Source organism: Vipera berus, assembly GCF_964194415.1.
Source record: "Vipera berus genome assembly, chromosome: 17".
NCBI lineage: Eukaryota > Metazoa > Chordata > Lepidosauria > Squamata > Viperidae > Vipera > Vipera berus.
This window is the reverse complement of record NC_138220.1, coordinates 53336-79321: the sequence shown is the minus strand read 5'-3', so window position 1 is coordinate 79321 and position 25986 is coordinate 53336. Positions and strand designations below refer to the sequence as shown.

Genomic DNA, 25986 nt, shown 5'->3' with positions numbered 1-25986 from the left:
TGGCCAGGCTCCGAGGACCCCCCCCCCCGAAAACCAGGGGAGCGTTGTTATTCTTAATACGATACATAGCCAGAGCCACCTTAACTGCTCTTGGTCAGGGCCTGAACTGTTTTTACCAGTCCCAAACACTGAGTCGAAGGTTAAATCTTAATCCCAATCAAAATGATATTAATAAGAAATAATAATAAGAAAGAACAGTAACTATTAAAGGCTGTGCCTCTCCTCTCCCCTCCCCCCCCAGTAAAAGGGCTGCCAGGCTCCCCATTGAAGGCAGAGCCCTCCCAGCTGAGAGAGAAGCGGAAGGGGGGGTGAGACTTTCCCCAGCAGCTCTCCCCCCATTGCCCCAGGCTCTGCAGGGGGGGGGGGTGCTCAGCCTTGCTCTGCCCCTTTGCAGGGTCCTGCCTGTCTCACTCCAGCCATGGACCTGCCAGTTCCTCCTGGGTAATTATGCTGGCAGGGATTTTTTCCTCTGAGCCCAGGGTGGGCATCCCCAATTAAGCAACGTAGTCTGTGCTTTCTCAGCCCGTCCGTCGTCCGGCAGAGAGCATGAAGGCCTTTCTAAGGAGCTCCGATGGCATCTTGGCACTCAGGCCAAAGATAACGACGATAGGAAAGCACGATGATTCGGACATCGTGCTTAAGGTAAAAGCACAAACGTTCCAGGTTGGACATTTGTCCTGGCGTGTCACCCCTGGTGGGGTTCTGGAGGCTCCCTCCCCCACATCTCTCCTACTCCGTTGAATCTGTTCAAACCTCAGAATTAAAGGAGAAGCTTCACGTTGAATGTAAAAGACCGGTAGGACTTGCTATACCGTGGGTGGGCCAGGTTTTGCTTGTCGAGCTGCGCTTCCACATGTCTGTGCACCCATTCGCTTGCATCCCAGGTGCAGAAGTTACTGACAGAGGGCCAAAGCCCAAGAGGTTGACGGGTTCCTTTTTTCCCCTTCCATTCGATCCCGCCCAATCCTTGGAGGCCGCCCGGACGAGCCTCTGCTGTTTCCTTGGCAAGGATTTTCTGAAGTGCCTTGCCCTTGCCTGCTTCCTAGGGGTGAGAAAAAATGACTGAACGAAGGTCACCCAGTGGCTTTGTGTGTGAAGTGGGACTAGAACTCCCAGTCTCCCAGTTTCTAGCCTGATGCCTGAATTGGGACACCAAACTGGTGATTCTCAACTGCTGCTGATTTTTACTCGTAACCCAGCACTCTCAGTCCAGCCTTGGTGCAAGGGTTCCTTCGCAGACGCTTGCTGGTTTTAGTAAGTTCTTAATCACAATCTGCAACATGATCCGGAGACCCCCCGCCTTCCAAAGCTAATGCTGGTGTACTTTAATTTTTGTCTTTCTGCTGCCTCACGGCGGACGTGAGATTTTAAACCGGTCAGAGCTTTGGTTTTGGATGTGTGGGAAGCAGCCCAAATCATCTTAGTCAGGAAAGAAAAAAAGATGTGGGGAAACACCTCCCTCCCCCGTTCTTCCCTCTCCCCTTTTGGCCCTGCCTCTCTTGGGATGCTGTGCAGTTAAATTAAAAAGGTCCCCTTCAGTCTCCAGGGGTGGAAGAGCACCACGCCGCCCTCGAGTTCAGCGACGCCGAGCACAGCTTTGTTCTGCGGGACTTCAACACCGGCAGTGGCTCCTTTGTGAACGACTGCCAGATCCAGAACGTGGCCGTGAAGGTGGGCCCGGGAGACCTGCTGCACTTCGGCTCCGGTGGGCCGACCTTCGAACTGGTCCTGGACCACCCAGCTCAGGTAAAGAAGGTTCTGGCAATGGGGGCAGCCAGAGAATCTGCCCCCTCCCCACCTGTGATCCCTCTTGGGCCCTGACAGCTGTTAAAAGGAGACTGCTTGACCCAAGCAAGAGATCGCCATCACACACGCCACGTGTGGCGTGGTGATTTCCGGGGCTTATGGGAGCTGAAGACCCTGATCCCAGGCTCCACTCGGGTGGAAGAAGCCATTGTTTCTGCCCTCGAAATGTTCCTTAGAGTTTAGATGGCCCCAGCCTTCTTCCAAAGAATTCAGCTGGGCAGACCCTCCCCCAGCTGCCAGCATTTGTCCTCTCGCAGTCCAGGGTTGGTGAAGGCGGAGAGGAGGGTGTGTGTGACCAAGCGTGCCTGGGGGCACTCGCTTGGGTAAGGTCCCCGTGCCCCATTGGCAGCCCTGGCATTCTTACCCAGCTGTGATAGCCAAGGCCATCTATTGATTTATATTTCGTATTTCTTAACCGACCCTCTCCCTCGCTTGTGGGCGGGGAGCATTGTGTGTAATCAGCTCAAACTCCCACAGAGCATGAGGCGAACCAACTGCCCCCCTCTCTCCCTTTCCCGGGAAAGGCTCTGGGAGCAGACGAGATTCCTCCCCTGTCCTCCAGCAGGTGCCGTGTCCTCCAGTGAATCGGCGCATTGCCTGGCCTGGCCAAATCCAGAGGGTGGCGGAGGCAGCTCCCCTTCCTTCGGCAGCTGCTGCTCCCCAGTTTCCGTTGCTGCCCTCTCAGCAGTCCTCGCCCGCCAGCCCCAGCTGGCCCTACGCAGCAAGCGGGGCCTCGCCTCGCCCCCCCCTCCGAAAGAGGCCGCCCGGGAGCGCCTGGGGCAGGACCGTCTCCTCCTCCGCCTTCCCTCCCGAGCCTTCCAGCTGGCCTCCAGCCACCCTCACAGGTAGGGCGGGTACTGAGCCGGGCGGCCTGTCCAGAAAGCAGAAACTGGGCCTGGAGTTTGGAGCTGAGCTTCACTCCCTCGTTCCTTCAAAGATCGCAGTGTGTCTGTTGGGGGAGGGGGAGGAAGAGAGGCCCCCTATCCCTATCAGTGGGCTGCTGCCCGCTTCTTCTCTGTTCCCTTTCAGGCAGCGGAGCCCTCCCTGGCCCTCTGGCCAGCAGCCACGCAGGGGACCCGCTTCTCCAAGAGAAGGTGAGCCAGGGCCTCTGCTTTCAACGCCCTTCTGCAGTGTGAGGGCTTCTCCTGGGCAAGGCTACCCTGGTTCTCCCTCCAGACAGGCACCGCAGTCTCTCGCACCAAAGCTGACTTGCGGGAAGCAAGCACAGTGATGGCCATTTGAGACCATCACCCTTCTCATTAAGAAAAATAAAAGTCTTGCCTGGGAATGCAAACCACAGGGAAGATTGATGGACTTGAAAAGGAAGATTTTAGCCCAGACAAGAACTTGTGGTCAGAGAGAGGGAAAGAGATGGCTTCGCAGAGCTATTTGTGGGCACCCACCATGAGGAAGTGTATCAGTGGGACCAGATAAACCATTCAGGAGGGATGAGCAGCCCTTTCCGAAGTGGAACAGATGAAAATGTAAAAAACAAAAACAACAGGCGAGGGAGGGCGGAGGAAGAGGAGGTGGTCAGCGAAACGGTGCCTTCCCAGGGAGATGGCCAGAAACAGCCTTTCCTTCCGGCCATCTCCTCCTGTCCCACCCCCACCCTCAAGGATTGAGCATTGAGGCTGGATGATCTCTCAGGGCCTCAGAGGAGGCTGGCCGGCCATTGGTGCTGGCTCCTGCTCTCCTAAGGGAGTTAGGGAATTGGCCACCAGTCCACTCATGGAAGGATTTAGCCAGAGAAGAAGAATAGGAAACGGCCCTTTCCCTCTCTTGTTTCATCCACTTACTTCCTCGTGCAGGAAGAGGCCATTTTGAGACTGGGGGACGAAATCAACCGCCTGTCCGCCTTCGAAAGCGAGTGCGGCCGCAAGGACACGCTGATCGCAGACCTCCAGCGCGAGATTTCGGCCATGAACGAGAAGGTGGTGGCAACCCTGGCCAAGAAGGACACCGAGTTCCATCAGAAGCTGGCCAGCCTTGGCAAAGACGCCGAAGCCAAGGCCGAAGAGATCAGGAGGCTGAAGGAGCAGGTGCGCGTGCGTGCGTGTGGCGAGGGTGCTGCTCTGCGTGCGCGTGTGAGTGCGTGTGTGCTCACCTCCGTGTTTCCCGCCCTTGTGTTTTTCTTCCCAGGTGACCAGTCTGCAGAAAGACACCAGCCAAGTCCTATACCACTCCCTCTCGGACCGCGACCTGCAAATCGCCCGCTGGAAGCAGGAGAACGAGGCGCTGAAGAAGAGCTACGCCCTCACCACAGGTGCCGCCACCCTTTTATTTCCCTTCATTTCCTCCTCCCAGAAGCTCAGAGGAGGCGCCTGGCCAGCCAGTGAACCGGCCCTTTCCTTTTCTTCCTGAAAACAGGAGGAAAACGTTCGTTCATTCATTCATTCATTCATTCATTCATTCATTCATTCATTCATGGTGTTTGCACAGCCGTCTATCTCGCCAAGGTGGCCCTGGGAAACAGGCCATAGAAAGCAAGCATCAGAAAGGGCACCAAGATTTCTTGAAAAGAGAGAGAGACATTACATCGAGCCTGGCCGCCTCACCTCACAGCAGGTGCCGGGTGTAAATCCTCCACAGAGGGGACCCACTGCCTACGCCTTCCACCGTGGACATGTTGTGGGCCCCACAGTGTGGCCACCTGATGTCAGTGATGTGGCCTAAAACTGGAGCCCTTCCCCGTGAAGAAGGCTTATCTTCCCAGAAGAGCGCTGGGTCAAAGAAGGGGGTGGGAGGGGCAGGGGTGAAGGCATCAGGCTAGACACTGGGAGACGGTGAGTTCTAGTCCCCGCCCTAGCCGCCACAGCTGGGTGACCTTGGGCCAGCCGCTCCCACTCAGCCCCAGGAAGGAGGCAATGGCAAACGGTAACCTTGCCAAGGAGACTGGTGCAGGCAGGCAGCCTGGGAGGAGCAGAGGAGACTGAATGGAAGGAGGGAGGGGAGTGTTCCGATTTCGTATAGGCTTCCTCGGCAGTCCTTGAAAGAAAAACGGGTTCCTCACAGAGGCTGCCTTTTTCCTTCCTGCCTTGTTTGACGACCCTTCCCCCCCCACTTCCTCCTGTTGCCAAGTTAACCTCCCCTCCCCTCCCCACCCCCTTAACTCCCCACAGCTGGAGGCAGCCGAGCTGATGGCTTTGGGTTTCCTCTGCTGCTCCCGGCAGGGCTGGTGACCAGTTTGCAGAAGGACGTGGTCTCGAAGGAGCAGCGCATCCAGCAGTTAAAAACGGACTCCGAGAAGCTGAGGCAGGAGAGCCGGGAGAAGGACAGCCAGCTGGCCTACGTTTCTGCCCAGGTCAGCGCTCCTCCTCCGGGATTCTGCAGATCCAGCCGGGTTCCCTTCGATTCTCCCGCCGTGATGGCTGATGTCTGTGTCCCTTTCTGGAAGAGCTCCCCTTCTCTGTGGGCCTTGCCGGTCAGACCTCTCTGGTCAATCAGATGCTGCTTTGGGGAATGGGAGGGCTGTCCTATTGCCCTGCTGAGGCCTTCACTTCCCACCTCATAGTTCTCTTCCCTGCCATCTCCTCTTTCTTCTTCTGGGTTGCCTCCCGTTTTTTCTTTTCTAAGAAATAATAAATTCCAAGTGCCGCCAGCGAACTCATTTTACTTTTCCAGCTGCCGAAGTTCTGGAAGGGATTATTTCGCTGTCCAGCGTAGGGAATAAAAATGCAGGTCAGAGACACAGGCATCATAAAACATGTCGGGCGATTTGCAGAAAACCAATCTAGTAAGGATATGGAGATAACTAAATCTTTACTAGGGAAACAGCCAATCTTAAGTTCAGCCTCGGATTAGCAAATAAGTGGGATTTAATAGTAAGCCGCAGCAGTTTGGAGATAAACTTTGTACAAAAACTATGCATTTGTAACGTTATGAGTTGCTTTATGCCTTCTTTGGTTCTGTTTTAATCAGAGTTCTGTTACATTTGTTTAACGATCTAATTATTTGCAGCATCTTGCTCTCTTCTTTATTTTCCTTTTAAAAACTTTTATTGTGGAAGTTATGCAAAAGTGATTCCTAAAAACCACAGGTGCCTGTATCCTCTGAGGTATCTTTTGAGGGCAGAAAAAGCAAAGTTTTTCCGGCTCTGTAAAAGCCGTGGCTGAAACCCCGACCGGCTGCCTTCTGGGCCCAGACGGCCAGTTGCGTAAAACGCTCCTGTGCTTGAAATAGTCCCTCGGTGACATTTTTAAAAATGGTTGTGCTGGCAGTTATCAGTTGTCTTTGCTAATGTTTGTCGTGGGACGCGCCAGATTGCACGGAGTGTGTGCCCAGGACTAGAAAATCGATTGGGAACCTGCTAGCTTTGTTTACAGGGCTGTTTAATGGTGCCTCCTTGGCAAAATTAAAGCCAAAGCTTAGCCAGGTTAGCACCTGGGTCGATAAAAGAGCCGCTAAGCTGGAGTCCCCTGGAGTGAAGTCTCGGACAGACCAAAGAGCAGAACCGCCTCTTAAAAGCTGCAGGGTTAGGGTCCCACGGATGGCCCACGGAATCCCTGCACCTCCCTGAAGCACCAAACCCATTCCGGAAGGATTTGGGAATCGAAAGGAGAGCAGGAGAGTCGAAGGCAGCCTTCGCAAAGAGGCCCGACGGATGTCCCCCTGCGGGGTCTTCAGCGCATGGGGGTGGGGAGAGGGGGGATCCCTGGCGAGTTCGGCCTAATGCTTCTGGCTTGGTCAGTCACCAGCCTCCTCCCCACCCCTCCTGTCTTAGTATCTAAAGGTTGGCCTTTATGGGGGAGGGATTGGGGGTGGCTGGATTTTCGGGGTGTGTGTGTGTGTGTGTGTGTGTGGCGCCAGGCTTTCCCCGCTGGCTGACCGCGTCTCCCTCCCGTGCCGTTCTTTCCAGTGCTCTAGAATTAAAGCGGAGACCAAGCGGGAGCTCAGGGACAGAGACCTCAGTGCCCATCAGAGCGTGAGTCCCCCCCCCCCCCGTGTTTCCCGTCTGTGTCCAGTCGCAGCTCTTCAAAAGCCCCTCCGCAGAGAGGGAGGCTCTTTAGAGTAGACCCCCCCTGCCCCCCAGGTATTCGATGCCCTCTTCGGATTCCTGTTCGAGGGCTTCTTCCTCCGCTCAGAAGGGATCCTGATTAACAGGCCGGCAACCCTGGGTGAGGGGCGTTCCCCCTCCAGGCACGCCTTCTAGTCCTCAGGGTCTCAACCCCTACTAACCTCCGTTGTTTTTCTATTGGCACAAAGGTGGAAACCGTTGACTTTGGGCTTCTGTAACCTTCTAATTTTGCCTCCCTAGGAAGGCTCCCCCTGCCCTCCTCACACGCTAACCGGGCCCCTCGGTCGTCAGGGCCAGTGGGGATCCTGGCCCCTGATCCCCTCTCCCGGTGCCTTTGCAGCGGATCGCGGAGCTGGAGCTGCAGGCCGGCCAGTCCAAGGAAGAGATGAAAAAACGCTGCGCAGAGCAGGAGACCTTGAGCCAGAGGCTGGCGGAAGCCGCCCAGGTGAGCGGGCAGGGCGGCTCTGGCCACCGTGGGAACTGAGTCCCTCCACACGGCCTCACTCTTCCCGCCTTCCTCGGTTTCAGGCCGAAGGGGAGCTGAAGCAAGAGGCGCAGAGGCGAGCCCTGCAGGTGCAGGAGCTGGGCCGCCGAGAGCGTCTCCTGCGCTCGGAGATGGAGCAGGCAGCCGCTCAGGTAGGCCAGGTGGTCCCCCTGCCCCTCCCCCCCACTCACGGGATCTCTCCCGGGGCGGAAGGAGCCCCTTGCCCGTCTGCCTTGGATTCTCCCTCCTTCCTTGGGTCTTCCTTTCAGCTCTGTCCTGACCTGGGGGGCAGGGGGGTGGGGCTGTTCCTCCTGCCATTTAACTTTGCTGCTCCCAGGCGCAGCGTTTTCGGAACCAGGTCGTGAAGGCCCTCTTTTCCGAACTTCCCGAGAAACCTCTAAGCGATGAAAAGGTGAGAGCCTCGTCTTTTAGTGGAGGGCAGGACGGGGCTCACCCCTGTTTGGTCTGTCTCCCCGTAAGTGGCTAGGCCAGGAGGGTAGAGGGCCGACTCGACGCTCGATGGAAATGGTGGGAAGGTGTGGGCAGAGCCTCTCTTTCTCTGGCCGGGTGCCGCACTTGCCCCCTCCCCAACGGGCTTCTTCCTGGGGGACAGCTGCCCCTGGAGCCCCCAGACCCTTTTCCCCATGAAGGATGGGGATGCCAGCAAAAGGCAGGAGGGCAGGCAAGGCTTGGACCTGGGCTGCGAGGGGAGGCCGCTGCCAGGAAGGAGAACCTGATCCTGCCCGTAAGCAAGATCAGAGGCACCACCGCTCGCTCTTTCGGTAAAGCAACTTTCTCTGCCCCTTTCCCACCCCCAGATTGTTGAGCAAATCCATCAGGTCCAGGAGGGTAAGCAGGACACTGACCAGAAAGAGGCAGGGCTGCAGAAGGAAATGCAGATCCAGGCCCTGGAAATGGAGAAACTCTCATCCAACCTGGCCCTGCTGAAGAAGTCGCTCGATGGATTTCAGGTCTCCCCCCCCCCAGTCCCTGCCCCCCGAATACCTGCCCTGCTGAGCCTTTGGTGGGGGGGAGGCCTTATTTTGCCCAGCTGCCGAAAATGGGGCGCCGTTCTCCTTTCTGCCCTTTGGAGGAAGCAGGACTTTAGCCTCCCCACCTGGGGCAGAGCTGGCCCTCGCTGGCTGCAGCATGGAGACCGTCCCTTGCCCTGGTGGGGGGAGGAGGCGAGGGGTGTCTCCTCCCCAGAAGTCCTGATGACCACATGAGGAAAGAGGCTGCTTCACGCCATGCCTATTCAGACAGTGTCTCTCCCCCCCCCCTCACCTTCTCTGCCCCAGGAGTTCTTGAAGACCCCTTTCTCTGCCAGGAGCCTGAAGGAGGCCATCACCCGGCTGCAGAGCCTGCCCCTCCTGGCCCCCCTGGCCTCAGGAATCCAAGCCTCCCTAGCCCGCATCCTCTACGGTGTGCTGGGCTGGGTAGAAGCGCTGGAGTCTCTGCTCCGGAACATGGGTGTGGATGCCCCGGCTGGCGACCCAGGTCCGTCTCCCCTCCCTCCCAGCCGAGCTGCCCTGCTGAAAGGCCATCCGGCCTGCAGAGAGGGAGGAGTTTCCTTGGGGGGGGGGCAGGCAGGGCCAAGCGTGAACCCTCCCCCCCCCCGAAACCCAAGCAGCAGCAGCCAGGCTGGGTTGGAGCTGGGCGCCCAAGGGGAGACCGGAATGTTTGGGGCCTTCTTTTGTGGGGAATTATGGACGCCCTGGTACCCCTTTTGCCTCCTCTGGGTTCTTCCAGCCCCTAAAAGTCTGGATTGTAGTGGTAGATTTCTACAGTGAGCAGGAATGTAGTAGCGCCCCCAACCCCCCCTTGGCATTCTTGTATTGCCCTGAATGTGGCCGAAGGGGGCAGGAGTGAACCCGAAAGGAAGTCCTTGAATATTATATGGAATTAAATTGCATTTAAAACAGTCTCTCTCAGGCTGGGCCTCTTGCAGATACGGAGACTTCAACTCCCAGAGTCCTTGGCAGGGACCCTGCTCTCTCAGGACTGGTCCAGTCTGAGGATGGCCGCTCCTTCGGGCCCCGAACGATTCCCCCCCCCACACACACACACACCAAATGAGCAAAGGGTACTCGGGGACCCTCCGTGGATGCCAGCCCTCAGCTCCGCTCTCCCTTCTGCCAGGAATGGGCACCTACATGAAGCAGCTGCTGGACCAGCACCACAGCGTCACAGGGCAGGTCCAGGCCTTGCAGGTAACAGCTCCCCCTTTGGAGTAACGCAGCTGCCGCTGTCTGGCTGATCCCACGCCCACACCCCACTGCCCTTCAGCCCCTCTGAGGGTGCAGCTTTTCCCCTGCAGAACCAGCTGCGGAGGGCAGAAGAGTCCCAGCGCTCCGCCCTGCGGGAGAGGCTGGAAGAGTTGGAGGCACGGCTGGAGGAAGAGTTTCGGGCCAGAGAGAGGAAGATTCGGGAGGAAGAGAAACAGCAGAAGGAGGTGAGCCAAAGGTCCCGCTCTTGTCAGGCCAGAAAGGGGGGGGGGGCTTCTGCCAGCCTCCAGCCCTCGTTTGAGGCACGCCCACCGGCCAGGGTCCCTTTCCCCCCCCAGATCCTGGCCGGAAGGGCTGCCTTGGAAGAAGCCAAGTCACAAGAAGCCCTGGCAGAGGAGAGGAAGAGGGCCCGCCTGTTGGAGGCTGACGTGAGGGAACTCTCCCAGGTGGGTGCCGGGCTGGCCCTCTTCCAGCCCCCACCGCTGCTGGCAGGAGGAGGGGCACAGAGCGGGAGGCTTGGGGGTGGGGGTGGGAGGGACGATCTTGCTGGTCCGGGTCAGGTGGCTCCGGGACACTTCAGCCGTCATAAATGTGTGTCGGTTGCTGAGCTTTTGAATATTGACCACAGAAATGCTGCAATGGTCACAAGTGTGAAAAATGGTCCTAAGTCACTTTTTTCAGTGCTGCTGCAACTTTGAGCAGTTACTAAACAAGCGGTTGTAAGTGGAGAACTACCTGTATGGTTTTCCTCCTGTTGCAAATGGGAGTGGGGCAGAGCCGTCCTCCAGAGGCAGCCCTTCAGCAGCAGCCTCAGCATCCGTGGTGGCGGCCGTGGATGGCTGCGTCCGGCTCCCCTGCAGGGCCCTGGGAGGGCCTAAGGCCAACGAGGGAGTTTTATCTGAGCACACCCACACCCACACCCACACACCCCTTCTGCACTTAGTCGGACCTTTGCAGCCCACATTTTTCTCTTGGGGTTGAATGTCTTGCAGCAGATTTTTAAACCTCGGCCAGCTGGCCAAGAGGGCAGCGTGGCCCTCTCCCGCTCACCTCCCCGTCCCCTCCCTGCCTTGCAGGTGATCGAACAGAGAACGGACCTGGAGAGGGCTTTGAATGCCAGGATGAAAGAGACTCTGGGGGCTCTGGAGGATGCCAAGAGGGGACAGGTAATTGGGGGTGGGGGGAGCCAGAAGCCCGGAGGGAGCCCGGCCTTTCTTCTTCGGGGGAGTTTTGGAGGGAGGGCAGGCCACGTCCAGCGGTGCCCCCCTGCCTCCCCCCTTGCCAGGCGATGGCCGAAGAGAAGCTGTCGGCCCGGGAGAGGCAGCTGCAGGGCCTGGAGGCGGAGGCAGAGTCGCTGAGGCAGAAGCACCGGCAGGAGATCTCGGAGTACCAGGAGCAGGTGAAGCAGCACGCCAGGACCGTGGTGGAGCTGGAGGAGAGGCTGGTCAGTGCTGCCCAGCAGGCGGAGGAGGACCGGGGGGTGTCCCGGCCGAGAGGTCAGTGCAGCGCAGAGTCTCCCAAGGCAGGAGGGGCCTCCCTTGGTTTTTCTGGACTTCTTCCGCACCGAAACCCTTGGCCTCTGGGCCGACGTTCGGCCTGCTTCCGCTCCCCTTGTTCCCGCCACCAGAGCCACCCCGAGGCGAAGGTGGGCCAAGAGCGCCTTCGGGCGAAGGGAGGCGAGGCGGATTCCGTGGCTGGCTCCTCCGTCCCGGCCACCGGAGACACAGCCGAGTGCAAAGGGCCTTGGTGGAGCAGTGGGCTAATGCCTCCCTAAGTAACACCAGCTGCCTGCAATTAGTGCAGGTTCGCGTCCCACCAGGCTCAAGGTTGACTCAGCCTTCCATCCTTCCGAGGTAGGTAAAATGAGGACCCAGATTGTTGGGGGCAATAAGCTGACTTTGTAATAATGCCGCTTGGGGGGGCCCGAAAGCCCTAATAAGCAGGCATATACATAGAATGAAGGCTATTGCTAAGCACATTGGTTTGTGCTTAAATTGTAAGCCGCCCTGAGTCTTCGGAGAAGGGCGGGATATAAATGGAATTAAAATAAATAAATAAATAAAAAAGGCATGCTGGCCATCTTTGAGCAATAAGATCAAGCTGTTCGGAGAAACAGGCCTCTGGGTGAGACCAAGTACCAAGGCTCTGAGTAAGGACTCCAGCAGCCACCCCAGCCACATATAAGGCGAACCGTTTCCTTGGTAGCCTGATACAAGGCTTAGCCATTTGAGCAAAGATGGTGGCTTGTAACTTAGCAAGCAAAGCACAAACTGAAAGGGGCATAGGGCAGACTGGAAGATAAAGAAATTGATGAGTAAGGCGAATACCACCCATGAAGAGCCTTGGTGGAGCAGTGGGCTAATGCCTCCTTAGGTAACACCAGCTGCCTGCAATTAGTGCAGGTTCGAGTCCCACCAGGCTCAAGGTTGACTCAGCCTTCCATCCTTCCGAGGTAGGTAACATGAGGACCCATATTGTTGGGGGCAATAAGCTGACTTTGTAAAAATGTCGCTTGCGGGGGGGCCTAATAAGCAGGCATATACATAGAATGAAGGCTGCTATTGCTAAGCACATTGGTTTGTGCTTCTTAGATTGTAAGCCGCCCTGAGTCTTCGGAGAAGGGCGGGATATAAATGGGATTAAAAGGGGAAAAAAAGGGCCGCCCTGCTTGCCGCCCTCATCCCAGCTGCAGCGGCTGGGAGTCGCCTCTTTGAGGCAAAGAACCGTCTGGGGAATTTGGAAGCAATTCTAAGAGGACATTTTGTGGGCTCACGAACGTTCGGGAAAGGGCTTCTCTTGGGCTGATTCTCTTCTTCTCTGCGCTTGTCCCGATGGGGAAAATCAAGCTGATTTTTCTAACAAAGGTGCCGGACTGCTTTCCGCATTTCTTCCGCAACTTCTTTTCCCCTGCAGAAACGAAGCCGGAGCCTAGCAAGGCCCCCTTGCCTGCCTCCCCAGGGCTGTGCATCATGGACGAGTTCCACACTTTCCTGAAGTAAGTTTTGTTTTGGCTGGAGGGCTTAAGAAACCAGGGAAAGGGTTCCAAGGGGAGGAGCGGCCAGGGCCTCCCGCAGGTGCATCCCTGCCCCTTGCTCGCTCCCGGTTTGGGCAGCCGAAGTGGGGAAAGGGACCCAGTAGCCCTTCCCAGCCCGTTTCTGCTGTGGCCGACCGGCCTCGGCCTCCGTGGGAGGGAGACGATGCTTCGCTGAATGAAAAGCCTCCGCTGAAACGGAGCCTGCCCTTCTCTGCCTTTGTTCCCAGGGAGGAGCTGGCGGCCGCCAAGCAGGAGATCCAGGCCAACCAGGCCGTCATTGAGGAGCTGAAGAAGGAACTTTGCCAGGCCAGAGCCACCATGTCCGACGTGATTGGTTTGTGACACGGGTGTCGCTTTGGGCACAGATTCTTAACGCCTTCCTCCATCCGCTGTCTTTTCGTGCCTGTGCACAGCTTGAATTTTTTAATTAAAGTTTACGATGGGACAATAACCCAGAAGGAAAAAGTTAGAAAGCTAAGAGAAGGGGGCAAAGAAACAGTGCAGCAGAGCACAAAAAGAAGGATAAACTTCAACCTTTGGCTTTGTGTTTCTCAGCTTCTCAAGCCATTTCCATAACCACGAACTTACGCTCAACATCAAAACCTAAAACCAACGTTTCCTCTTATTCAGGAAGCCCAGAGTCCACTTTCCAAGTAGAAACAGAACTAGATAAATTCCTCTCTCTAAGTAAAACGGTTCTGCCGTCCCCTTCGCCCTCCTCTCTCCCATGGTGGGAATTGATCGCTTGTGCCTCTTGGCGGGTGCCCAGGGCGGCCCCGGTGAGAAAAGCAGGGCGTCGGGGCCCCGTGAGGGGGCCACCCTGGCCGGCCGTGCGACCGGATGCCTCTGGGCCCAGAGCGCGCGTGGGGCGAGGCTCCAGGAGGGGGGCGGTGGGGGATTGAGGAGCCCCCACCTCTCTCCGCAGGGGAGCTGAGTGAGAAGCAGAAGGCGGAGCTGGAGGAGAAGCGAGGCCTGGTGCAGAGCCAGGCCCGGGAGCTCAGCCTCCTCCGGGAGAAGCTGGCGGAGACCTCCAGGCGGCTAGCCCAGAGGGAGAGCCACCTCCAAGCCACCACGGAGGAGTTAAGGTAAGGGGGCTCACCGGGAACGTAGCCTCCCCCCTTCCCCGAGGCTTTGGGGCTGCTTGGCCACCAGTCGAAGTTACAACAGCGCCGAGAAAAGGGCCCCAGGACCGTCCTTCACCCTTGCGGCTGTCACAGCCTCCCTGCGCTCGTGGGATCAAAGTTGGGACGCTCGGCAGCAGGTTCATATTTACGACGGTCGCAGCCTCCCAGGGTCACGTGTTCCCTCTTTGAGACTTTCTGACGAGCCGAGTCAAAGGGGGGAGCCAGGTTCAGTTAACAACCGTGTGACCGATTCATCAACTGTGTGGCAAGAAAGGTCGTAAAATGGGGGCAAGCTCGCTTAACACGTGTCTCACTTAGCAACAGAAACTTTGGGCTCAATTGTGATCGTAAGTCGAGGACTCCCTGTACTGCTGAGCCCATTAGGTTCACGGGGCAGAATTGGGAATGGCCACAGGGTGTGTGTCCGTGTGTGTCCGTCCGTGTGTGTCCTCTGCTTCCATCGTTCCCGCCTTTGCTGCAGGAAGGCCCGGGAGAAGGTGAAGGAGCTGCTGGCGCAGGAGGCGAAGGCCGGGGAGCCGGCCAGGGTTCTGCAGCACAAGGGCGTGCAGACGATGGGGGCCCTGCAGGACGAGACCCCCCCTGCTGCCAAGGCAAGTGGGGGGCCGACGGGAGTCCTCCGGAGGCTGGGGAGGGCCTGCCGGGGTCTCTGCCCAGAGGGGGCTGCGCAGAGGGATCCCCGCCTGTCGCTCTCCGTAAGCGGCCAATGTTTTCATCGCACCTTTTGTCATTCCTAACTGTTGCTCTAATTGCTCACGAAGGGCTGGCACGGCAGCTTGCGGGAGGGAACGGCCACCTGGTCCTGCTCTCCTTCTGCCTGCCAGCCAGGTTGGGAGGGATCCTGGGCACCCACAGAGTTGGGAGGGTTGAGGGGGCTGGGTGGGGCTGCTCCCGAGCCTCCTTGCCCTTTGGGGAGGGTGGCTCCCACTGGCCAGGGGCCATGGCTGGGCTGCCGATGGTCACGAAGTAGCCCAGTAGTGCCCATCCTCCTCTGCCACCGGCCTTGCCTGAAGCGCTCATCCCCAGCCAGGCAGGGTGACCTCAAATAACCTCTGGGAGCAGAGAGACCGAAGAGACGGGAAGAGAGGCCGGCCCAATGGCCAGGGAGCTGCAGGAGCCCCTAGGTTCCCCCTCCCCCCGTGCCCTCTGGCTCGAAGAGGGAGTGCTGAGTGCCAGGGGGTGTCTCTGCGCTTCCAGGAGCCCCCCCTCTTGTGCCTGGCCGACCTGGGCGCCAGGTGCAGAGGCTCCCGCCACGAGGAGGTCATCCACCGCCAGAAAGAGGCCCTGGCCGAGCTGCGCAAGAAGCTGCGGAAGCTGGAGAAGGGTGAGTCGGGTGCTTGGCTGGGGCCTGTGGGGAGCTCCCGTTTGCTCCCCCGTTTGGAGACACGGCCGAGGGCAGGAGAGGCCTCCTTTTGGCTATCGGGGTGTGTGTGTGTCGGTGTGGAACGCCCAGGAAGGAGCAGCCTTTAGGTCCAGACCGTGGATCCCCAAACGTGGCCACTTTAAGACTTGGGCACTTCACCTCCAAGAGTTCCTCAGCCAGCTTAGTCTTAAAAGTGGCCACGTTTGGAGAGCCCCGGCCTAAACTAAGCGGCCGGTGACTTTTGTCCTTGTTCATGTTAAGTGTTGCAGTTCGGCGTCTGCTTTGGGGTGGTGGGGACATCCTCACCCCAATTGCTTTCAGGCCAGCCCCCCTCCCCCCAGTGGGGACCACTCGCTCTGGGTGGCCGCTTGGCCTCCGGCATTCGTGGTCCGTCGCCCCCAGCACGGCGCTTCTTTGGGTTCTTCTGTGCCGAGTGGATCCCATCTTTTTCAAGAGCCGTCCCGTTCAGACGCGGTGGAGGGACAGTGAGGAAGGTGGCCACCGTGCCTCGGTCCAGCTCCCCACCCCAAAAACCTGCCTTACCTGGAATGGAGCCACGTCTTTTCCCTCTGCAGACGCGAAGAACTCGGAGCCGCTTCTGGTCGTACGGAGAGGGCCGGCAGAGAAGGAGGCGAGGGGGAAGGACCCCACGACGGTGCTGACTGTGGCGATGGATGCCCACCAGGTAATCTGAGCTCTCGGGGGGCTCCTTGAAGAGGCGGCCACGGCAGAAGCGCCAGGCGGGCTCCAGGCGCCAGTCCCCGCAGGTGCTTCAGAAGCTCTCACTGCCTTTCCTCCCTTGGAGCCTCCAGCTGGGCCCTCCGGCATCGACCCCAACGTGGCCACCGAGAGGACCGCAAGGCTGGAGATGGCAGATGCGCTGGACCTCAGCGAGCACCTGGTAGGGAAGGAGGGGAGGCCCCCCGTCCCCCGAGCCGTGGCTTCACGAATGGCAGCCTGACCCGAGAAGCGGAGAGTGGGCTGAGCGTCGGGGAGGGAGGGAGGTGGGCCGCAAGCAGGCGAGTCTGGGCAGCGCTTCTTCTGCTCTGGGTGCAGGGACGGGGTCTGCCTGGGCCTGCGGTGGCTCCCCCCACACCTCCCCCCCTCTGGCTGGGCCTTTCAGTCAAAGGACCCACCGTGCCCCTCCCCCCCAGTACCTCAGCCTTGTCCGGGGCCTCTCCGGCCTGATGGAGGTGGAGCAGCTGACGGGCCTGCGGACCCTCAAGCACCTGCCCCAGGCCGAGCGGGAGAAGGTGCGGCTGCTGCGCCAGCAGGACCTGGAGCTGCTGCTGGACAGGATCCGCAAGCTGAAGAGCCGTCTGGAGAGGAAGGAGTCCCTGCTGAAAGAGTTCCAGGGGGACGCCGGGCAGCTCAGGTACCTCCGCCAGCCCCAGGCGGGGGGACGGCAAGTCGGGAGGAGGAGGAGGAGGAAAGGGGGCACTCGGCTAGCAGGGAACGGGCGGCTGCTGAGGAGCACAGGGCTCGGGAGAAGGGGGTCCGCAGCCCAGGCCAATTCCCTGCCCCGCGCAGGAGCAAGAGGCGCAGCCTGCAGGCCTGCCAGTCGGAGGCGGCCAAGCTGGCCGACCAGGTCCACAGGGACGCGGAGGAGAAGGCGCTGCTGAGGGAGGCTCTGGAGAGGACGCGGCTGCAGCTGAGCAAAGAGAAGAGACTGAGCAAGGCCCTCGGGAAGCCCAAGGTAGGGGCCACCCGGGACCGGCGGAGGCGACAATAAAGCAGGCCTGTGGCGTCCGACCGGCCTCTCCCTGGGAAGGACTGGGCAAAGGGGGTGATTGCGGACATCGAAGCCGAAGGGCAGTGGCCGTGGCAGGATGGATTTCTCTGCCTGAGAGGCCAGGCCTTCGACCCTCCTGTGGGGCGGACAGGTGGGGCAGGGGCATAGGATCCCAGCTGGTGGCCCTCCCCCCACCCCAGGCTCTCCCCTTGCAAGTCTTAACTTCTGACGGTCTGCTTCCCACCTGGACTCGGCCACGGGGACAGGGCAGGGCAGCACGGGGCCAGGGGCGGCAGGGACACATGCACGCGCCCCCCAATGGGAGGCAGAATAGGAGCCCTCATCCCAGTCTAAGGAGATGGCACGGTTGGAGCCCAAAGCAGCTTCCGACCCCCTGCAGTGGGCGTGACGTCTCCAGAGGCCTGGCCTGCCCTTCACTTTGGTTTAGACCATCGGGGACCCCCTCCCCCCCAATAGGGACTCCCCAGCTCAGGCCTGGGGAGAGGGCAGAAAGCGGAAGGAGCCGAAGCCACCCAGGTGCCTGTTGCGTGGCTGCCACTGGAGGAGGAGGAGGAGGAGGAGGAGACGTTTTGAGGGGAGGGCTGTCCCTACGGGAGCTTTGGAAGTCGGAGGGGGGCTGAAAGGGAGACTGGGTCGCCCAGACTGAGTGGGGGGGGTCCTCTTCCAACCCTTCGGCAGGACAGGGGAATAAACGGTTGCAGATGCCACGCTGTCACTCTTTAAAACGCCCTCCCCTCCCTGCCTTTTGTAGACGCCAGCCCCAAGGAAGCCGCCCTCCGAAAGTCCGAAGGCAGCTGAGGGGCCGAGGGAGGCCGGCAGACCCCGAGTGTCTTGCAGCGGCTGGGCTTAGGCTGCCCCCTTTCCGGAGCGCTGTGGGGTAGGGACCGTCCTGCCGCTGTAAATAGGAGAAACGGTGGAAAACTGATGTGTTTCATAAAGATGTAGGCGCCTCGTCCGGACGGCCGTTGGCCTCTCTGGATGCGTCCAGTGCCTCGGCTGCGAACAAAGGCCCAGGGGGCCAGGATGGATAAACGCTCCGTAGCCCAGCCACCCGTGTCAGCTGGCCTCTCTGGGGAAAGGGGTGGGCTTCAGCCAGGCCTCGTCACTGGGGAGGGGGCTAGGGCTTGGGACAGCAATTCATAATGAACAAGTGGGTCCTGTGGGCCGTTTCATGGGGACTTTGGGGGGGGGTAAGGTGATACTTGATACGTGGCATTTCACAGACACGAGGAGTTTTCTGGGTCCGAGGAGGGACGTTGCTTGTCTCCTCCTAGGTTGTGTTTCTTGACCTCCAGATCTAAGCAACGTCCACCTGCTAACTCTGGCCTTTCTGGCTGAACCAAGGTTTCCTGAGCTCTCACTTGGACACTTGGGGGGGGCATCCCTTTGTTTTTTAAATGGGGTGAAGGCCGAAATCTGGGAGCAGCAGGGACTCCAGGATGGCTGCGCTCAGTTCAGAGGTGGATTCCCAAGCAAAGCAGGTCCCGGCCGGTGCAGTGGGGACGCCCGGAGGCTGACGGCAGGGGAGGATCCGGCAGGATGGTGCCCGCTGCCAAGGAGTGCGGGTCGTCGGTGGGCAGCCCAGGCAGATGGGTCAAGGGAGGCTCTGCCGCTGCAGCCCGTCCCAGCGTCCCCCAGAGGGCCTGTCCGTCAGTTCAACTCTCTCCTCTCCACGCGAGCTGTTGGCCCTCTGTGCCGGTCCGTCCGTGGCTCCCTCTGAAAATGCCCGAGGCTGGAAAGGAGGTGCCCGTCTGCTACCAGAAGCCCACCCGGCCTGCCCTGCTGCCAGAAGCCCACCCTCTTCAGCCCGAGGGAAACCCGATCCGGGCAAAAAGGCTGGTCAGCTGGCGAGTTCCTCCGGTGTCTCCGTCCGGCCGGCCGGAGGGCAGAGAAGGAATTGCATTTTCCTCGAGAGGATGCCGGAGAAGTGAAGGGCCCCCTTTTTCGGGTGGCAAAATCCTCCCCTGGAGTTGCCTTACGGCCCCCTTGCTCTTTGCCAGTGGGCGCCGGGGACCCACAAGGACACAGCTGCTTCTTCGCTGGCCCTGGAGAGATGGGAAATCGGGAAGAGGAGCGCCTTCAGCCAGAGATCCCAGATTTTCACTTTGGGGTAAAATGCGAGCACCTGCAAAGTATCTTTATTTAAGTAAGAAAAGCAAAGGGGTCCCGTTGTGAAATTTGTCCTGGGATTGATCCTTTTTTCCTTCCGCTTCTCTCCCCGTTTCTACAGCACTGACCTTAAAAAAAACCTCAGTCAGGCGTTGTTTTCCTAGCTTTTCCCTTTGAGGACATTTTCTCGGGATCCCTGGCTCAAACAGCCGTTCTTGGCCTGGGGCACGGCCCGAATGCGGCCGCCAGCTCAGAAAGGTAAGAGAAAAGGGGTGGGGTGGGGTGGGGGGGTGTTTTTCTCACTTGCTTTTCAGATTCACTGATAGCAATCAAAGGTGCTTAGGTTTAGGCTAAATTGTAAACATACTAATATTAAAGCAGGAAGTGACCCAGGAAGAAGAATCCGTGTGGATTTATGGCAAACAAGCTTTAGATTTTCTTATAGTTTCTTCTTAGGAAGGGGATGTTTTTCAGGAGTTTGATACTCTGTCTTCTATCCTGCACTTTTGGTAGCTGTGTATATAACGAACAGCAACTATGTTACTGTCTGCTTGAACAGATTCATAGGACCTGTAGAGACTGTTTCCATCATTTTGTGAAGGGTTTTGAACAGGCCAAGCTTTCCTAGAAAACAGCCGTTTCCACTGGTCCTTTTCCTCTCCCCATTCCCCCCAACTCCCCCCACTCTTTCCTGGGTTTCAGGCCCGGCTTTGCTTGGGGGTTTTCAAGATGGCCGATGGCTCTTCGACAGCTCCATGAGGCATTTTAGAAAACCGGTCATTGGCTGCCCCCCCATCCTCTGGACTGGATTGTGGGGGGAGAGCCCCCAAACGGCCTTCTCCCTTTGGGCAGGGAGAAAGGGCCGAGTGGAACCAGCTCTCGCCTCGGCTTTCCCCACGGTCCTGGGGGAAAGATCTGGGCTCTCCCCACAGAGCTGCTGGGCGTTGGGGAAGGATCGGGGAGTGGTGGGCGAGGGGGTGACTGGAAGGCGGAGGGGCTTGGCGGGGGGCCTAACTGGCAGGAAAAGTGCTCCCTTATCCAGGCCTGACCCCACCAGGGGCTTCTTGGGGAGTAAATGATTCATTTATCGCATTTGCTTTGAATAGAGGGGGGAGGTGGGGGCTTCCTACACAGACATTGGCACCCGATTCCCTCAAGCTTAGATCTGCACCCACACAGATCCCAAGGCAGACGGAGGCGACAACCACGGCGTCTGCCAAGCTTCGGCTTTCGTAGAACAGGCTCCATTCAGGGGACACTGAGGCTGGCAGGAAAGCCGGCGGGTGCTTAAGGGGGGGGTTTCCCCTCTGTGGCCCCTTCACTCCTCTGCTCTCCTCCTCCCCCCTCTTGCAGCAGGCTGGTTCTCGGCCTCCACCTCCCTGTTCCCCTTCCCTTGAACCCTTTCTGGAAGAGAAGGGGGCGACTGCAGCTGGGAGGGTCTCTGGGGCTGAGTCGGGGGCACAGGCCCCGGGGCCTCACCCCAAAGGTGGCCTGGTCCTCAGGGGACCAAGATCCCCCTAAAGGTAGGAGCAGAGGTGCTCTCCAAGAGGCTTCAGTTTATCTCCCTCGTTTGCAAGGGATCTGCTTTTGGTGGTCTTTGGCGCTTCCCAAACCACTTCCCAACTTAGCAGCAGCAAGGGAGGGGTTTGGTATTTGTGGTCCCTGCCCCCACCGCGTCCCTCTCCTCCACCGGGCTCCCTGCCCATCGGCACCAGGTCACAGCTACCTCAGTGGCCTGGTGGACCTTCTGGGGGGGGGCAGTGGCAGCTTTTGCGGACTTAGCCCCCCTGGGCTTCCCTGGGGGGGGGTTGTCAGGAGAGAAGCAGAGCTGGGGGGCTGCCCTTGCTGGGAAGAGGAGGAGATGCCTGCATCTTCAGGTCCTGCCTAAATTGCGGGGGGGGGGGGGGCTGAGAGGAGCTTGGGGTGCCGGACCCTCCGCTCCAGCCTGGCCCGCAACAAGGGCAGCGCGGAGCCTCGGCTGGGTCCGCACCTGCCCTCGCTTCCTCTCCGGAGTCAGGATGATGGGAGCTGTAGTTCTCCGCTCCCGGGTCCTGCAGGGGGATCGCGAGGCTGGGGAACTACGACTCCCAGCAGCCCCGGGCCGCGGGATGATGGGAGCTGTGGTTCGGCGCCCTTACCCCCCCCCTTCCCGTGGCCGGCGGGGCGGAGCCGGGCTCGGCTGGCCAGCGGATGGGAGGCGCGCCGGCTGCCGCCGCCGCCGCCGCCAGGATGGCCACGGAGGAGCTGGCCGGCAAGCTGAGCCGCCGCCTGCGCGTGGAGGGGGGCGCCGAGGCGGCGGCGGCGGCGGAGGAGGGCGAAGCGGAGGGGTCGCCGGGCCCCCGAGCCCCCCCGGCTGGGCAGCTCTCGCCGGGCGGCGCCCACCGCGTCTTCAGCCCCTACAGCGAGTTCCGCGAGTTCTCCCGCCGGCAAATCAAGGACATGGAGCGCCTCTTCCGCCAGTGAGTACCCCCCTCCCCCGGGGGGCTTCGCGGAGTCTTTGGGGGGGCTGCAAAGGAAGCTGCTCCTGCTCCCCCCGCTCCTCTTCCGCCCCGCCGACGCGGGCTCGGGGCTGCCCGGCAAGCGGGGAGGGAGGGAGGGTTGGGGGCTTTGCTTCCAAAGCGGAGCGGCGCCAAGAGAAGAGGGGGCAGCGGGCACGTGTGAGGCGGGCCTCGCTTGCGTCCTGGGGAAAGCGCCCTCTGGGCACGTGCAGAGGCCACCTCGGCTTTGGAACCTGCCTGGTTGGGCTGGGTGGGGCGATGGGACTTGGAGTCCAAAGTAGCGGAAAAGGCCAAGGCTTCCCCTTCCGAAGGCTGGGCGGGGGTCTGCCAGAGACAGATTCCCCTCCGTTTGCGCAGCCCCGGCGGAGAGGACCGCATCTCCGACGGGTTTCCCCGCAGGTTTCGGCAGGGCGTCGTTCGCGAAGGGCACGTGCGGGGGGGGGGCTGGTACTTCAGCCCGCGATCTGTTTGTTAGGGATTTTGATTCCCCTTCCCCCTCCCCCGCCTTCCAGGTGGTCTGCAAGAGAGCGCCAGGTGGAAATGCAGCCGGTGTTACATTCGGGGCTGCAATGGACTTGGGTTATTGTTGTTTTATGGGCTGATTTGCCAAGGAATTTAGGCTAATGACTCTGGCTTAATGGAGCTTCACTATTCAGGGATAGTCTTCCTGAATCCTGGAACTAAGCCTACATGGCTTAGGCCCGGGATATTTGCAGGACCGCTGCCAGGAACGACTTCCCATTCCCATCGCCCTGTGCGCTCACACAGAGAGGGCCTCCTCAGGGTGTCGGCTGGCGACCCCCTGGGGGAGGGCCTTCTCTGTCGGGGCGCCTGCGCTTTGGAATCAGCTCCCCCGAGAGCTTCGGACGGCCCCAGATCTCCGGTCCTTTCGTGGCCGACCTGGACTGACGTTGGGGGCTTTAATTATGTTTTTAATTTTTACTGGTTTTTAGTGGGGCTTTGTAAAATTTAATTTCTTTTAATATTTGTATTTGTTGTTTTTATTGTTGTTAGCCGCCCTGAGTCCTTCGGGAGATAGGGCGGCATATAAGTCCCATAATTAAATTAAATTAAACTTTGGGGATGGTTCTTTCCGCTCTGATCCTTTTAGGGGCCAGAGAGTCTTTTTTGGCTGGACGCAGGAGGGGCTGAACGTGGGGCTTCTCGGAGCCCACGGCTGACCAGCCTGTAGGTGCTGGGCTGGGGCAGTGAGGGCGGGGGTGGGGGCTTTAAAATTGGCTGGCCTGGCTCTCCCCTTCAGGCAAAGCAGACCCGCACCTTGCATTCTTGACAAGTGCTGGTTGTGCAGTGTCACAGCTGAGTGAGAAAAAAGGGGAATTAGGCATCAGAAGGGCTTGCTGCAGTCCGTTACTGACTGATTCTGCAGAGAAAAACGTGGGGAGAAGCCCTGCATGGGTCCAGCTTAAGAGTCCCTCGCTTGAGACTCAGTGGCTGTAGACATAGAATAAGCAGACAAATAAATGAAAAATGCAGCCACGGCAGAAACCACCGGCAGGCCGATGCCCCGATCTCCTGGTGGCCTTCCATCCTAGGACCTGAACAGATGCTGTGGGAGTCAGGCTTGATCAGTGGCGATTATTATTCCTGGGTATCGACTCGCTTGGCTTTTCCTCTGGGCGCCTCTTCCCTCTGCAGCCTCCTGTGTGGAGAGCTGCTGCTTGTGCGGGGGCGGGGGGGGTCATGGAAGAAAGCAGGCAACCTGGGCAGGTTCTCTCCTGGCTGGCTTCTGTAAGATGGTCCCTTGTGGCAGGGAGCTCCATCGGTTAATCTTGCAAAACAGGCTGCTGCAAGGCTCCCCTCCTGCTTGGCAGGCTGTAAGTGGCTCCCGGTGGGGGGGCATGCCTGAGATGAAGGCAGGGTCCTTCACTGCTCAGCCACCCTGGCAGGCCGGCTGCGGGGGGCGGGGCAGGCGGAAGGAGCCAGTTGGCACCCGCCTGAGCAGAAAGTTTGCACAGGAGCTGGTTAGCCAACTCCTCGCGCATGGGAGCTCAGTCTTTGCTCCGGGAAATGACTAAGCCCCACCACATCTTGTGGAAGGACACCCAAGAGCAGAGCTGTGGCTGGCTAGCAGCCCCCGCTCCCTTCCTGGCTTCCTGGTTGCTGAAGCACCCTCTCTCCCCCCCCCCCCGAACATCTGGGCACTGCGAAACCCCTCCTGGTTCTTTATAAGCATCTTCCTGGCCCACCTCATTACCCTGTTTCTGGGACCCTGAATCTGACTGGTTGGGTGCCCCCCCCCACACACTTCTGCACTAAACGGAAATGGTTTGCAAGGCGTGCGGGTGGCAGATCACACCTGGATAGGCCCCAGTGCGAACGTGACTGGCGAGCAGAATGGCAGCCCAGCCAACTCGGCTCTAATAACAGGTTATTAGAACTACACCCTTGTCGGCAGCCTCGGGGAGGGGGGGGCATGGCTCCAACCGTGCAGCCCTCGGCAACCCCATTGGTCCAGAGCTGCTGGAGAGGGACCCGGCTTTCCCCAGGAGGAGCGTGTCAGTTGGGCAAGACAGCAGTTTGGGAGAGGGTCTGGCCGCCGGCTGATCGGGTCTTCGGTCTTGGCCCCGTCCCCAGGTACGACGCGGGCAAAGACGGCTTCATTGACCTGATGGAGCTGAAGCGGATGATGGAGAAGCTGGGGGCCCCCCAGACGCACCTGGGCCTGAAGACCATGATCAAGGAAGTGGACGAGGACGTGGACAGCAAGCTCAGCTTCCGGGAGGTGAGGGTCCTTCCTCCCGCCCCACCCCTTGAACCGTGGCTGGGGCGGAATTTGGCCAAACATCTTCTCCCCCCAGTTCCTCCTCATCTTCCGCAAAGCGGCCGCCGGGGAGCTGGAGGAAGACAGCGGCCTGCACGCCTTGGCCCGCCTCTCGGAGATCGACGTCTCCACGGAGGGCGTGAAGGGGGCCAAGAGCTTCTTCGAGGCCAAAGTAAGGAGGGGGGCCCCCAGCAAGGGGGCCTAAAGACCGGGGGTGGGGGGGTGGCAGGTTCACTCACACAGTCCAGCCTGGAAGCCAGCCCGGCAACTTTGGGTTACACTCTCTTGGCCCACCTCACAGGGTCGTTGGGAAAAGAGGCGGAAGGAAGGGGATCAGGTACGATCTTTTCCTTAATTTACTTACAAAAACAATAAAGGTGGGACACCCCCCTCCTCGGCTGCCCCCTCCCCCCAGGTGCAGGCGATGAACGTAACCAGCCGCTTCGAGGAGGAGATCAAGGCGGAGAAGGAGGAGAAGCGGCGTCAGGCGGAGGAGCTGAAGCAGAGGAAGGAGGCCTTCAAGGAGCTGCAGTCCACCTTTGGGCAGTAGCCCCCCACCCCCCGCCAGAACCCCCCCCAATCACCCCATCCGCCCTGCAACCAGCCTCCCCCTTTGCAAGACCCCCCCCAACTGGCCACCATTTGTGGGTCAGGTGACTACTAGAGGCGCAGGAGCCGGAGGGTCCAGGTCAGCTGGCGATCCAGCGTGGTTGGTGGGAAGAAGGCAGACCTTGGAGGCCCCAGACCCATTTGGGCCTTATTTTCCCCCTCCCCACTCCCCCGAGCCAGCCGTTCAGTGTTTCTTTCACGGCGTCTTCGTTGGTCTCGTGCTTCTCGTTGTCTCTCGGTCCCAGTTTTGCAGACTTGACGTGTGAATCATCCCGTTCTCCCTCTGGGGTTGTGGTACATGGATGTGGCCTGCTGTTTGGGGTGGGATGGGGTCTCCCCACTCCCCCTACCCGCCCATCCCGCTGTTTGTGCAGAAATGCTGTCTTTGTGCGTTGCTCGGACTCTGCTTTCCCCAAAGTGTACACCCACAGGGGTGGCAGGAGATAGGCATGGCAGGGGGGGTCTGGGGGAGGGTCTCCTTTGAGGGAGCCCCTTAGACCACTTTCCCTGAGAAGGGAGAGTGGGGGGGGCCCTGGGGGGACCCTTTCCCACCTGAGGTTTGGAGTTTAAACTCTTCAGAATGTTGAGAGGTTCCCCGGCTGTTTTCCGGCAGGGGATGATGGGAGCTGGATTCTGGCATATTTGTACGATGGGGTCAATTTACAGTCTGTATGTGTGTGTGTGTGTTTCTGTGTGTGTTTATATCCAGACAATAAGCCCCAAGTTCTTCTGGAGTTGCGTTGCTGTGTACATGTGAGCCAGAGCAGGATTAAGAACTTGGTGTGAAGCGTGAATTACTCTGATGCTGGCTTGTTCAGTGAGCCACAATTATGGCAGCTCTAGTTTAGTGCTTTGCAGAGCCCCATCTGGCTGTTGTTGAGGGTTTATTTCCCAAGGGGGGGGGTCTTTCCACCCAAACCCCCAACCCCTTTTCTCCGTGCTTGCTTGCTTTAGTGCTGAATTTGTGTTGTTTGGCCAAAAAATCTCTGTGCACCCTTGAAAGCTGGCTTGCTTCTTCCTGGGGCCGCGTGGGGCCTTGCTTGCCCTCAGCCTCCCCTCGAATTCCTTGGTCACTTCAGTGGACGGTACAACATCTGTGGGTTGCGAGGTGGTGTTTGTGGGTTCAAAAGCTGTTCCATTTCAGTGGTATGATTTTATTTTTTT

The 25986-nt window shown here is 59.3% G+C and overlaps 2 protein-coding genes across 3 annotated transcripts; both read left to right on the top strand.

Annotated features, from left to right (window-relative positions):
• Positions 1-546: 546 nt before the first annotated feature.
• FHAD1 (forkhead associated phosphopeptide binding domain 1) lies at positions 547-18281 on the top strand (the record flags this gene model as incomplete). The annotated part of the gene is made up of 28 exons (XM_081341287.1): positions 547-642; positions 1540-1746; positions 2372-2651; positions 2836-2900; positions 3618-3848; positions 3949-4072; positions 4980-5110; positions 6665-6730; positions 7164-7268; positions 7352-7459; positions 7645-7719; positions 8126-8278; positions 8606-8804; positions 9447-9517; positions 9625-9759; positions 9871-9978; positions 10609-10698; positions 10818-11028; positions 12446-12527; positions 12794-12900; positions 13492-13651; positions 14172-14301; positions 14906-15032; positions 15647-15756; positions 15877-15972; positions 16226-16446; positions 16602-16767; positions 17576-18281. 28 exons carry the CDS (start codon positions 547-549, stop codon positions 17672-17674), a joined length of 3753 nt encoding a protein of 1250 aa, XP_081197413.1. The 3' UTR covers positions 17675-18281.
• Positions 18282-21150: 2869 nt separating this feature from the next.
• On the top strand, positions 21151-25275 carry EFHD2 (EF-hand domain family member D2). Of its 2 annotated transcripts, none has more exons than XM_081341290.1 (4): positions 21151-21392; positions 24027-24174; positions 24251-24385; positions 24629-25275. In XM_081341290.1, exons 1-4 carry the CDS (start codon positions 21163-21165, stop codon positions 24761-24763), a joined length of 648 nt encoding a protein of 215 aa, XP_081197416.1. In that variant the 5' UTR covers positions 21151-21162; the 3' UTR covers positions 24764-25275. The 2 variants fall into 2 exon arrangements, with proteins under 2 accessions (XP_081197416.1, XP_081197417.1); XM_081341291.1 differs by having other exon boundaries at positions 24591-24763.
• Positions 25276-25986: the final 711 nt, after the last annotated feature.